General features: G+C 44.1%; 1 protein-coding gene across 1 annotated transcript in view; it reads right to left on the bottom strand.

Moving 5' to 3' along the window:
- Window positions 1-14,356, bottom strand: part of Dnah14 (dynein axonemal heavy chain 14) — a 243,864-nt gene that overhangs the window by 148,730 nt on the left and 80,778 nt on the right. The window contains exons 28-30 of the mRNA XM_075987370.1: window positions 9,211-9,464; window positions 4,659-4,890; window positions 4,106-4,159 (exon numbers count right to left, since the gene is read on the bottom strand). Coding sequence (XP_075843485.1) covers window positions 4,106-4,159; window positions 4,659-4,890; window positions 9,211-9,464 — 540 coding nt within the window. The remainder of the gene's footprint in view (window positions 1-4,105; window positions 4,160-4,658; window positions 4,891-9,210; window positions 9,465-14,356) is intronic.

The following is a 14,356-nucleotide window of genomic DNA, read 5'->3' as shown; positions in this document are numbered from 1 at the left end:
TAGCGTCTCCCTGGCTCCGCCTTTCTTTCTCCCAGCATACAGCCTAACTTTCCCCACCTAGTTCTGTTCTTCCCTGCCATAGGCTCAAAGCAGTTTCTTTATTCATTAATGGTAATCACAGCAGACAGAGGGAACTCCCATATCACACAACTGCAGCTGATTGCCTCATTCCTGGTGGCACAGACTTGGGAGAAGTTCAGAAATTTGGGCCAGTTTTTTATTTTTGTTTGTTTTGAACCATCACCGGTCTTGTGAATACTAACTGTAACAATGTCTGCTGGGGCCAGAGGGAGCGTTTCCCCTGACAGCCTAGCCAGGGAACTGCTCTGACAGACACTAAAAAGGGAGCCTGTGATTGTTTCAAGCAAAAACCTCTATGGCTGTGACTGACGCCAAAGGCAAAGCCTAAGCACCCTCCTGTGCTCATCGGGTAAGTCTGATGGAAGATGGGACTTTGGTGCTCCTGCTGCTAGACTGCAACTTTAGGTCCAATAATAGGTGTCTTCATTTGCTTTCTACTGGTGTGATAAAGTCGTGACCGAAAGTAACTTGGGGAAGAATGGGATTTTTTTTTAAGGCTTAAGTTGTAGTCCACCATGCAGGGAAGTCAGGGCAGGAACTGAAGCAGAGGCCGTGGAGGACGCTGTTTACTGGCTTGCTCCTCATGCCTGGCTCCACTACCCTTTTAACTCAGCCCAGGACTAGTCAATCACCAGAGAGGCGCCACCAAAGTGAGTTGGGTCCACCCACATCAGTCCTCAATCAAGTAAATGTCCCGCAGACTTGCCTACAAGCTAATCTGATGGAGGCATTTTCTCAGTTGTAATTCCTTCTTTATTGACCCTGGCTGTGCCAGGCTGACAAAAAACTAACCAGTAAGGGCTTCTCACAAATGGCCCTTTCTTGCCTGTTTTTAGCACTGTGGGCTGAGCTGGCGATATGAAAGTAGCCACGGAGACTGAAAAGTAGTGACAAAAATAGGCAGCAACAGCAGCAGTGGCAGAGTTGGCAGGCTTAGCTGTGCACATGGCAGGTTAGCTCGATGGTTAGCAACCGACGAGCAGCAGCGGACAACTCAAGAGCAGCCAGCAAAGGGCACATGGCAGGGGGAGCAGGGACAAGGTGGAGAGCAGAAACTTCAGGCTGAAAAGCTCCAAAGATCCAGGAAGCAGGCACTGGAAGAATTCACAAAACTAGGAAGTCTATAGGGACAAGGGCATAGGCCCTGACTGTAACATTGGCTAGTGTTAAGGGTTAAGGAATCCTGACATTGAGGCCACCATGCGAACCATTACATTGGCTAATGTCTAAGGTTGGAGAATCCTAATAAGGGCTGTTCGGAAATTAAAATGTAAGCTGCATTCATAGGCAGAGGAATCTCAACTTCCGGGGCATACATAGGAGCTTTAACACCAACAGGATAAAGCACCCTGATACCAGAGGCCTGTGGGAGGATGGTGACATTGGAAGGTGCCACCGGCTGCTGCTCCCTCCTGCACACAACACTGCCACCAAACACAGAGGGAAACGAAAGCTGCCAAAAGCCCAGCTCTTGAAAGACTTCTTGCCTAGACACAATTTTCTATTCATGTGGAGCAAGAGGACACACACCAAGCTGATTGGCACCACAGATAAGTGAACCAAGCCCTGAGCGCCAGGTAGATCCCAGCCAGACTCAAGCCTGCCCAGCAGAGAGACACAGCTGATGGCCCAGCAGAGGCACGCAGTGACAGTCCTCCCAGCAGAGGCACACAGTGACAGTCCTCCCAGCAGAGGCACGCAGTGACAGTCCTCCCAGCAGAGGCACACAGTGACAGTCCTCCCAGCAGAGGCACGCAGTGACAGTCCTCCCAGCAGAGGCACGCAGTGACAGTCAGTGACAGTCCTCCCGGCAGAGGCACACAGTGACAGTCAGTGACAGTCCTCCCGGCAGTGACAGTCAGTGACAGTCCTCCCGGCAGTGACAGTCAGTGACAGTCAGTGACAGTCCTCCCAGCAGAGGCACACAGTGACAGTCCTCCCGGCAGAGGCACGCAGTGACAGTCCTCCCGGCAGAGGCACGCAGTGACAGTCCTCCCGGCAGAGGCACACAGTGACAGTCCTCCCAGCAGAGGCACGCAGCTGATGGCCTGCCCAGCAGAGGCACACAGTTGACAGCCTGCCCAGCAGAGGCACGCAGTGACAGTCCTCCCGGCAGAGGCACACAGTGACAATCCGCCCGGCAGAGGCACGCAGTGACAGTCCTCCCGGCAGAGGCACACAGTGACAGTCCTCCCGGCAGAGGCACACAGTGACAGTCCTCCCGGCAGAGGCATACAGTGACAGTCCTCCCGGCAGAGGCATACAGTGACAGTCCTCCCGGCAGAGGCACACAGTGACAGTCCTCCCAGCAGAGGCACACAGTGACAGTCCTCCCGGCAGAGGCACGCAGTGACAGTCCTCCCAGCAGAGGCACGCAGTGACAGTCCTCCCGGCAGAGGCACGCAGTGACAGTCCTCCCGGCAGAGGCACACAGTGACAGTCCTCCCAGCAGAGGCACACAGTGACAGTCCTCCCAGCAGAGGCACGCAGCTGATGGCCTGCCCAGCAGAGGCACGCAGTGACAGTCCTCCCAGCAGAGGCACACAGTGACAGTCCTCCCGGCAGAGGCACGCAGTGACAGTCCTCCCGGCAGAGGCACACAGTGACAGTCCTCCCGGCAGAGGCACACAGTGACAGTCCTCCCAGCAGAGGCACACAGTGACAGTCCTCCCAGCAGAGGCACGCAGCTGATGGCCTGCCCAGCAGAGGCACGCAGCTGATGGCCTGCCCAGCAGAGGCACGCAGCTGATGGCCTGCCCAGCAGAGGCACGCAGCTGATGGCCTGCCCAGCAGAGGCACGCAGCTGATGGCCTGCCCAGCAGAGGCACGCAGCTGATGGCCTGCCCAGCAGAGGCATGCAGCTGATGGCCTTTCCTCCTTTTGCCAGCAGCCACAGGCCTGCGTTAACCAGGCCAACAACCTTCTGTGAATACTAAAAGGCTGCATTGAAGTCTGTTGGTTTGTAAATACCTACCAGGTTAAAGGAAACAGTCAAGCAGAGCCAATGCCAAACAAAACAAAAAACCTTCATGGGCAGAAGAGAGTTTGAGGAATGCCTGGGTTCTCAGGTATAGAGAGGGGAGAGAGAATAAAGCACATGGGTCTGGGAGGGTACAGAAGCTTCTGGAAAAAGCAAAAAATCAGATACCTTTGTATTAAGTGTCAATATTTGTTCACTGTGGGGTATTTTGGGCTCTAATCAACATGTAAAACAAGTTACAGAGTTGGGAATGTGGCTCAGTTATAGGTCACTTGGCACCACAAGGGACCTGGATTCAGTCCCAGCAGTAGGATCCAATGCCCCCAAACTACGGTGCTGTGACAATTAGAATTCAATTTGTATCTGACACATAGGGGAGCATGAAATTTTAATAAAAGTATTTCAAGATTTTATTAGACATGTCTTAGACAATTATCATTATTATGTTTACAATTCTTTTTGATGTTAATCACTGTAACTTCTTTGAGTTTTTCAATTACCTTTTCAGTAACTAAATGTTCAAGGTAAGAAACATTTGTATTGTTTTTTATTTTAGTTTTTGGTTTTTCGAGACAGGGTTTCTCTGTAGTTTTGGAGCCTGTCCTGGAACTAGCTCTTGTAGACCAGGCTGGTCTCGAACTCACAGAGATCCGCCTGCCTCTGCCTCCTGAGAGCTGGGATTAAAGGCGTGCACCACCATGCCCAGCATGAACATTTGTATTTTTATTAACGAAGAAGCACACGCACGTGCTCTGTGCAAGTGAGGTTTTGTTTAAAAAGAATCCCTCCGTCATAAACACTGAGAATTAACGCTTTAAGGAATTAAGTTGAACCACTTCAAAAATGGTAATGTTTACATAATGTTTTAACTTTCATTAAATTTTCATTAATTAGGTTCTAGGCTTATTTTCTCTATTCATTAAAAGACTAATAGTATGTGTACTCCTACCAATACATTTTTTGGTATTTTTCTTAGTTTCTTTAATTCCTCAATGAATTACTTTTCACGCACAGTTTATTTAAGAATATAAGCTTACGCTTTACCTTATAATCCAAATCTTCAAAACAGTTGAACACCACACAATGTTTGCCATAGCTCTGGAAAACAAAATACTGTTTTAATATAGTTCTTGAGTGATGCCATAAAATAAAGATGTTTAAACTGCCAGAGTAAGAAAATATTTCTATTAAGCTTTTCGAGAAAAAAAAACTTAGTTTTAAAAAATGCGTTAGACATCAAGTTTAGAGACCCACAGAACTAATAGAGGAAGCATGAGATTGGTTGCTGCGGGAGAGTTGGCTATTTCAAGCTTCAGTCATGATTCACACAACAACAAAACCATTAGGACAACAGAGCAGAGTAGAAATGACCGCTTCCCTCCACCTCCCGCCTGCTAACTGGTCAGCTCCTGCAGCGGTGTTCCAGAGAAACACGAAGACGATGGCTTAGCCAGACCTTCCTGTGCTAGGAATTCACAGTTTAACTGATGGAGTGTTTCATGCCATGAATGTGTTGGTAAATACAAAGAACATTTTAACAGTGGGAATAGTGTAAACTTAAGATACAACTGAAGTCTGCATGACAGTAGCTACTTACTCTCGCCAGGTCTTTAATACTCTCAGTTTTCCCTACACCTGCCGGCCCGGCATTGCAGCCTCCTAGGTTGAAGGACAGCGCTGTGGTGAGAGTCAGCCAGCATCGCTCTGTGAGGGGCGTGATGACCAGCCTTGGTGCACAGCCCAAGTACTCATAGCCGTAAACAAAACTGGTGTTTCCTTGAGATACGTAACACAACTTCTGCTTTTCATCCCATTTATATCGCAAATGCCTGAAAGCAATACTCAAATTATTTCAGCAAAAATATTTTTTTTTGCATATAGAAACATAATCATTTTAAAACAATTTAAATAGACCCATAACCCCTCATATTAAGATGCAATAATTAAAAATCTCCCCAAAAGTGAGCCCAGGGCTGGAAAGATTCAGAGCAGAATTCTACCAGACTTTCAAAGAAGAACTGATGCCAACACTCAAGCTACTCCATTAAATAGAAACTGAAGGAACATTTCCAAATTCTTTTTATGAAGCCACTATTGCCTTGATATCAAAACCATACATAGATTAAATAATAAAGAAAATTTTAGGCCAATCCCCCTTATCAACACAGATGCAAAAATTCTCAATAAATTATGTGCAAACTAAATTGAACACATCAAAAAGTCTTTCCGCTGTGATCAACTTAGCTTCATTCTAGAGACATAGGGCAGTGCAACATGCCCAAATCAATAAACAGAGTCCACCAATAACAGACAAAAAGAAGCACAGGGGGTTGGGGAGGGGGGAGAGGCTACACAGAGAAACCAACAAGACAAAACAGAACAAAACAAAAGCAAACACGCAGATAAAAAGGCAAAAACCACACAATCATCTTATTAGATGCAAAGATTCTTTGTCGGGATTCAACACTCTTTCATGATAAAATTCCTAGAGAGACTAGGAATACAAAGAAAATACTTAAATATAAGAAGGCCAGTTTATATCAAGTCCACAGCCACTATCTTCCTAAAGGGAGAAAACTCAAAGGATTTCCACTAAAATCAGGAACAAGACAAGGTTGTCCACTCTCTCCATACATCTGAAGTCTTAGCTAGAGCAATAAGACAACTGAAGTAGATCAAAGGGATACAAATGGGATAGAAGGAAGTAAAAAGAAAATTTCTTATTTGTAGATGATATGATTGTATACATAAAACACCATAAAGACTCCACCAGGAAATATCTTCAGCAAAGTAGCAGGATACAATAATAACACACAAAACCCAGTAGTCTTCCTATATATAAATAGTCTGAGAAGGAAATCAGGGAAACAACACCTTTTACAATAGCCTCAAAAATATCTTGGGATAGCTCTAGCCAAGCGTGAAAGATTTGTATAAGAAAAACTTTAAGACATTGAAAAAAGAAAATGAAGAATATGTCAGAAGTTGGAAAGATCTCCCATGATCATGAAACAGTAGGATTAATATTGTAAAAACCAAAAGCAATTCTCAAATACTCCTCAAATTATTCTTCAAAACAGAAACAGAAGAACTGTTTCCAAATGCTTTTTTTTGAAGCTACTATTACCCTGATTCTGCGTTCATGTCACTTCCTGCTACTTTGCTAGAAGTGTTTGATCAGCTGTAGAGGTTCCCTGGTGGCATCTTTAATTTAGGGTCTTTTATGCATAAAATCATAAAAGAAATATATTCACTGCAATCATTATAAAAATTCCAACATAATCCTTCACAGAAATAGAAAACAAATGAACAAACAAACAACAAAACAAACTTCAATTTCATCTGGAAATTCAAAATCCCAGGACAGCTAAAGCAATCCTGCCCACTGAAAGAACTTTTATCATCTTCTGTGATTTCAAGTCGTATTTTAGAGCTACAGTAATAAAAACAGGGTGACATTGGCATCAAAACAGACACACAGACCAATGGGATAGAACCGAAGACACAGAGTGAGCCTAAACACCTACACACATTTGATTTTTGACCAAGAAGCCAACATTACACACTAGAGAAAAGATAGCATTTTCAACAAATGGTGCTGGTCAAACTGAATGGCTACATGTAGAAGTAAAATAGATTCATACCTGTCACTCTGCATACAACTCAATTCCAAATGGATCAAGGCCATTACCCTCAGCCTGAGGAGTCAACAGGAAGGCATTCCCTTGAGCTCATAGGCATAGGAAGGGACTTTTTCAACAGGACACTGAAAGCCCAGGCACTAAAGCCAACAGTTGCTAAATAAGGCCTCACGAAGCTAAAAGGCTTCTGTACAGTGAAGGACACCAGTATTTGAGCAAAGTGGCAGCTTACAGAATGGGGAAAATTCTTAATCCATTATACATCTGACAGAGAGTTAATATCTAGAATAGGCAAAGAACTAAAACAAGACTGAACGTGAAAAAAATTTAAAAAATGGGATATAGAACTAAACAGCAAGCTCTCAAAAGATGATACACTAATGACTGAGAAATGCTTTTAAAAATGTTCAAAATCCCTAGTCATCAAGGAAATACAAACAAAAGGTACTTTGAGATTTCATCTTACCCCTGTCAGAATGGTCGAGATTAATAAAGCAAATGACAGCATATGCTGGGGAGGCCGTGGGAAATGGGAAAACTTATTTACTGCTGGTGGGAGTGCAAACTGGTTTGGCCAAAATAGAAGTCAGCATGGATTTTCCTCAAAAAGCTGAAAATTCATTTACTACAAGATCCAGCTGAACAACACTTGGCATTTCCCCAAAGGACTCAACATCTTACTACAGAGATATTTGCTCATCCATGTCTTCCTGATCAGAGAAGTTTCTTTTCCTTTCCCCTTTCCTTTCCTTTCCTTTCCTTTCCTTTCCTTTCCTTTCCTTTCCTTTCCTTTCCTTTCCTTTCCTTTCCTTTCCTTTCCTTTCCTTTCCTTTCCTTTCCTTTCCTTTTTCCTTTCCTTTCCTTTTGAGACAGGGTTTCTCTGTAGCTTTGGAGCCTGTCCTGGAACTAGCTCTTGCAGACCAGGTTGTCTACAAGAACTCACAGAGATCCGCCTGCCTCTGAATCCCGAGATTAAAGGCATGCGCCACCATCTCCCGGCAGAAAAGTTTCTTATTTGGGTAGATGGTGATTAACACAGAGACTCACAACTGCACAATGTATATAGAGAGTAAGTGACTCTGGAGACTCTGCCCTACAGTCAATGTCTTACTCAAACCTCTCACTTCAATTCTTGGAAAGTAGGTAGAAGAAGAGGTGGACAGATTGCAGGAACCAGCGGTGGTGGGTGACTCCCAGGAAACTGCCTTCCAGACACAACATGGTTCATGCTCATATGAACACAGAGACTGAGACAGCATGCACAGACACAAAGTTCCACCCCTAAGCAAGAACCTTTTTGTGATTGGCACCTCTAAGAAAGGGAAAATCAGTTTTCTCCAGTGGAATGATACTGGGTACATCAGCCGCATTCCAGGGCACGGGAGTTATTGGCTAACACAAAACAAAAACCATAATTTTGTGAGCTTTTTGTTTTGTTAATTTTTTGTATTATTGTTTTTTGTTTGGTTCTCTGTTTTTATTTTTGAGAGAGAGAGAGAGAGAGAGAGAGAGAGAGAGAGAGAGAGAGAGAGAGAGAGAGAAGAGAGAACATAAGTTAGGTGGGTAGGGACATGGGAAGGATCTGGGGGAAGGCAAATAATATGATGAAAATATATTGTATAAAAATATTAAGCAAGCAAACAAATCAAAGTATTAAAATAAGTGGAAAAATAAAATTTACTCATGACTGTATTAGATTTTAGAAACCATGAGGTACAAATTTATAATAATATAGTAATCTTTACACATCTTTAATAGTTTAGAGCTATTTTGCTTTGAACACAAGCAGGAGCTGATGAAACCCAGAATCCCTCAGCCCCCTCCGAGGGCCCTTCTCCTATTACACGCTATCCTATGACGCAGCTGCTGTGTATCATCATTCACCTCTAAATTCCTTCTGGAACAGCAGAGCAGATTGTGAAGAAATTAACCAAGTCAATTTTCAAAATAAAATTTAAGATAAAAGCCATTTAAAACTAGTTGTATGCTAACACCTTGTAAATTCTTAGATGAGAGAACACATAACTGTAAGTAAAACCAGAAGACTTTCTCACTTAATGTAGGAGACCTGTGCTTAGCCTCACCTCAGTAGAAGTAGCAGCTCTCTGTCTATGCCTTCACTAACTGATTCCAAGCAGCAGGAAAAGTGGCTCATGGCAAGTTGTCTAGAAACGGCCTTCTGTTTCTTTTACCTCGTTTGCCCCACACTGGTAGCACAGGAGGAAAAGAGGGACCAGGGACACCTCTTATCACTACTGTTGAAACCTGTCCCTAGGCTTAGTGATAACAGACAAAACACCCATACCATACGGAAGAACGACATCAGCTTGGGAAGATGAGGCAGAGTGAGGGGAGGAGAGAGGACCAAGGAAGCTGGGGGAGGACCACAATGCTTAGGGAGCGATTCATCCTTCAAGTGCAAACTGAGACGGAGATGTGTGAAGCAGAGAACCTAACGGTCTCTATGGGAGAAGCTGTAGTAGGTGGTTACAGTTTTTAGCTACTTACCTCGTCCAGTCAAAGTCCTCTGCGCTAGAGATGTTCTTATCTAGCAGGTCCCTCACGATGTCTCGGCAGTACACAGATATGGTCAGCATTGCTGCTAGCATGACTTTGGCGCGAAAGTTGCTAGTATTCAGGGTGACCAGGGCGGTCAAGTCTTCCATTTGACTCAGCACATGGGCATGGGCTGCTTCTAGCTTTTCTCTTGGATTAGAACTCATAAAACCTTTCATACAATAACTATTAAACATGATCTGGCTCTGAAAAATAAAGGGAGGGAAACACATGTTAATAGAAGCACCCAATCTTGTTTTTAATTAAAAGGTTTTCATGAGTTGAATGTTACAGATCTATAGAGGCAATTTGTTGTAAAGGAAGGCATGCATAGGTTTGAAGGCTGAATTTTGATTGATGCTTATGATTTATTTATATTTTCTAAATCTTATGTTTTTAAAATTTGTTGTATTTTTGATGACTTCATATATGTACGTAGTCAATTATATACACTCCACCTCCCAGTAGCCTCTCTCTCTAGTCCGTTCCAGTTGAAGCCCCTCCTTCTTCCTCCGAAGCCCCATCCTTCTTTCACGCTGGCATGCCTGTAAATCCTGCTGGATTTAATTAGGGCTGCTTGCATGGAGAAAGGGTGGAGGGTTCAGGCCTAAGCGGGTCATCTACTTTACCCCCTCCACGGCTCAGGCACATCAAGGAAGGAGGTGTACAGACAATGCAAGAGCCACAGGCTGGGGAGGTGTGTGCTCATGACTCACTGTGTCACTGCATGGAACCCCCATGACACTGGGCTCATAAGCATTGTGGAAGGGGGAAGGGCTCTCAGGGCCCCATCCCTCCCCGAGGGACTCCTGACAGCCAACGGGGACTGCAAGGAAGGGCGTCACTTTCTTCAGCTGAGGATTTGTGGCGGCAGGATGTCCCACTTTTGGCCTGAGGGAAGGAAGAGCCCGTGACTGGCTGCTCTGCTTTTCTGCTCTTCTGTCTCTGGGTTTTTAGTATTGGTGCTGCTCCCCACAGGCTGCCTGCTCTTAACCCCGCCTCTTCACGGCTCCTCTATGTCTGGGGAGAACATTTGTATTTGTAATTTGTTGTCCATGTTCCAGGAAATAAATCTTACATTAACACATGATCATTAGATAATAATCTCAGCACATTAACAATGATGGAAAATCCCAAGATTAAATTAGTGCTGTCTTCTCCACTAAACTCTAAAATTATGCTCCTAGCACAGAGTGTGGATATTTGTAGTTTTAAAAAATTCTGTAACTTCTAATATCTGACTCAGCTGTCACATATGTTCTCCCCAGACATAGAAGAGCCGTGAAGAGGCGGGGTTAAGAGCAGGCAGCCTGCGGGGAGCAGCACCAATACTCAAAACCCAGAGACAGAAGAGCAGAAAAGCAGAGCAGCCAGTCACGGGCTCTTCCTTCCCTCAGGCCAAAAGTGGGACATCCTGCCGCCACAAATCCTCAGATTAAGACTGAACCTGAGACCTGTCTCCTCTCATTTTATATTCCTCTCTAGTGGTGGGATTAAAGGCATACATTACCGCCACTCGGTCTCTAAGGCTAACTAGTGTGGCTACTGAGATTAAAGGAATGTGCCACCACTGCCTGGCCTGTATGGATGACTAGTGTGGCTACTTTGCACTGATCGTCAGGCAAGCTTTATTTACTAAAACACAGATAATCTACACTATAGTGGAGTTAAAGAAAGACAAGCCATCAGCAAAGCTCCTGAATGTGGAAAATCAGGTCGATTGTGACTTCAGCCTCTCGTCTAGACAGTGTCTTTTGGAAGAGGCCGTGTTTGGATAAGGGGCATCATGAACTCACTTGAGTTATGCTAAATTTAAACTGCTTAAAAACACAGAAATGGAGCTATACAGATATATGAAATGGGAAGAATTAGCATAGAGGAAATATATATTGTGGTGATATTTTTCCAGAGAAAGATTAAGAGGGTAGATGATAGACACCTAGTGTATTAATTGGCATTTCTCTTTTTTTGTTTTTTAATTGATTTTATTGAGTTATACATTTTTCTCTGCTCCTCTCCTTTCCTATTCCCTCCCCTTCTACCCTCTGCCCTGGTCCTCATACTTCCAATTTACTCAGGAGATCTTGTCTTTTTCTACTTCCCATGTAGATTAGAACCATGTGTGTCTCTCTTAGGGTCCTCATTGTCTAGGTTCTCTGGTATTGTGATTTGTAGGCTGGTTTTTTTTTGCTTTACGTCTAAAAACCACTTATGAGTGACTACATATGATAATTGTCTTTCTGGGTTCTGGGTTACCTCACTCAATATGATGTTTTCTAGCTCCACCCATTTGCCCACAAATTTCAAGATGTCATTATTTTTTTCTGCTGTGTAGTACTCCATTGTGTAAATGTGTCACATTTTCCTTATCCATTCTTCGGTCAAGGGGCATTTAGGTTGTTTCCAGGTTCTGGCTATGACAAAAAATGCTGCTATGAACAGAGTTGAGCACATGTCTGTTGGGGGCTGTGGATCCCCAGACCCTGAATTTCTTCTAAACAACTTGTTATGCTTGCAGCTGCTTGGAGCAAAACAACTTGTTTTCCTGTGTTTGCAGCTGCTCTGAGCATGGGACCCTCAGAAGTTCCTGATGGCAGGGGAATGGTTTCTGGTGGTTTTGACTGGGGCATGGCAATCAGTTAAGGATCCCTATACAAGCTGCCCCTGAACACAATAAAAGGGTCATTCTTGTTTCAAAAATGATCCGTGTCCCCATGTCTCTGTGTGTATGTGTTTAAATCTCCAGCCCTTTTCCTGGCTCGCATACGCTAGACATGTCCTTGTCATATGATTGAGCATCCTTAGGGTATATACCCAAAAGTGGTATTGCTGGGTCTGGAGGAAGGTTGTTTCCTAATTTTCTGAGAAATCACCATACTGAAATCCAAAGTGAATGTACCAGCTTGCATTCCCACCAGCAATGCAGAAGTGTTCCCTTTACCCCAAAACCTCTCCAGCATAAGTTGTCATCAGTGTTTTTGATCTTGGCCTTTCAGCCATTTTAGATTCTTCTGTTGAGAGTTCTCTGTTTAGGTCTGTACTCCATTTTTTTTTATTGGATTAGTTGTTCTTTTGATGACCAATATCTTGAGTTCTTTGTATATTTTGGAGATCATTCCTGTGTCTGATGTGGGGTTGGTGAAGATCTTTTTTTCCATTCTGTAGGCTGTTGTTTTGTCTTGTTGACCATGTCTTTTGCTTTACAGAAGCTTCTCAGTTTCAGGAGGTCCCATTTATTGTTTCTCTCACTGTCTGTGCTCCTGGAGCTATATTTAGGAAGTGGTCTCCTATGCCAATGCATTCAACTGTACTTTCCAATTTCTCTTCTATGAGGTTCAGTGTGGCTGGCTTTATGTTGAGGTCTTTGATCCATTTGGACTTGAGTTTTGTGCATGATGATAGATATGGGTCTATTGTCATTCTTCTACATGTTGATATGCAGTTATGCCAGCACCATTTGTTAAATATGCTTTTTTTCCCATTTGATATTTTTTGCTTCTTTGTCAAAAATCAGGTGTTTGAAGGAGTGTGGATTAATATCTGGGTCTTCGATTCAGTTCCATTGGTCCTTCTGTCTGTTTTTATGCCAATACCAGGCTGTTTTCAGTACTGTAGCTCTGTAGTAGAGTCTGAAGTCAGGGGTTGTGATGCCTCCAGAAGTTCTTTTATTGTTTAGGATTGTTTTGGCTATCCTTGGTTTTTTTGCTTTTCCATATGAAGTTGAGTACAGTTCTTTCGAGGTCTGTGAAGAATTTTTTAAATCAGGTCTGTATATGGTCATATTTGTAAATAAATTGCCAAGTGAATTAAAGTTTTGTGCCTGGTGATAGATATGTATCTATTTTCATTCTTCTACATGTTGAAAATCCAGTTATGCCAGCACCATTTGGTAAATATGCCTCCTTTTTTCCATTTTATATTTTTTGTTTCTTTGTCAAAGCCAGATGTGTGGATTGATATCTAGGTCTTCGATTCTGTTCCATTAGTCCTCTTGTCTTTTTTTTTCTTATTGAGAAAAAGAAAAAAAGAAGTATCCACCTCCTCCCAGCCTCCCATTTCCCTACCCCTCCTCCCACCCTTTCCCCCCTCCCCCAAACTCCTCTCCCTCTCCCTCTCCAGTCCATAGAGCAGTCAGGGTTCCCTGCCCTGTGGAAAGTCCAAGGTCTTCCCCCCTCCGTCCATGTCTAGGAAAGTGAACAACCAAACTGGCTAGGCTCCCACAAAGCCAGAACATGAAGTAGGGTCAAAACCCTGTGCCATTGTCCTTGGCTTCTCATCAGCCCTCATTGTTCGCCATGTTCAGAGAGTCCGGCTTTATCCCATGCTTTTTCAGTCACAGTCCAACTGGCCTTGGTGAGCTCCCACTAGATCAGCCCCCTTGTCTCAGTGGGTGGGTGCGCCCTTCGTGGTCCTGACTTCCTTGCTCATCTTCTCCCTCCTTCCGCTCCTCATTGGGACCTTGGGAGCTCAGACCAGTGCTCCAGTGTGGGTCTCTGTCTCTATCTCCATCCATCACCAGATGAAGGTTCTATGGTGGTATGCAAGATATTCGTCAGTATTGCTATAGGATAGGGTCATTTCAGGTTGCCTATCCTCAGCTGCCCAAGGGACTAACTGGGGACATCACCATGGGCTCCTGGGAGCCGCTCTAGGGTCAAGTCTCTTGCCAACCCTAAAGTGGGTCCCTTAACTAAGAATTGTGGTTCCGTGCTCCCCTGTCCAACCTTCCTTTATCCCAATCCTCCTTTCCCCCTCCTTCCCTTCTAACTTTTCTCTCCCCGTCTCCCCTTACCCCCATCCCACACCACCCCCAAGATCCCAATTTTCTCCCCGGTAATTTTGTCTACTTCCCATAGCCAAGAGGATAACTATATGTTTTTCCTTGGGTTCACCTTCTTATTTAGTTTCTCTAGGTTCACCAATTGTAGTCTCCGTGACCCTTATTTATGGCTAGAAACCAATTATGAGTGAGTACATCCCATGTTCATCTTTTTGGGTCTGGGATACCTCACTCAGGATAGTGTTTTCTATTTCCATGCATTTGCATGCAAAATTCGAGAAGTCATTGTTTTTTACCGCAGCGTAGTATTCTAATGTG

Source organism: Microtus pennsylvanicus, chromosome 10 (genome assembly GCF_037038515.1).
Source record: "Microtus pennsylvanicus isolate mMicPen1 chromosome 10, mMicPen1.hap1, whole genome shotgun sequence".
In the NCBI taxonomy this organism is placed as follows: domain Eukaryota; kingdom Metazoa; phylum Chordata; class Mammalia; order Rodentia; family Cricetidae; genus Microtus; species Microtus pennsylvanicus.
This window is presented reverse-complemented; position numbering and strand designations above follow the sequence as displayed.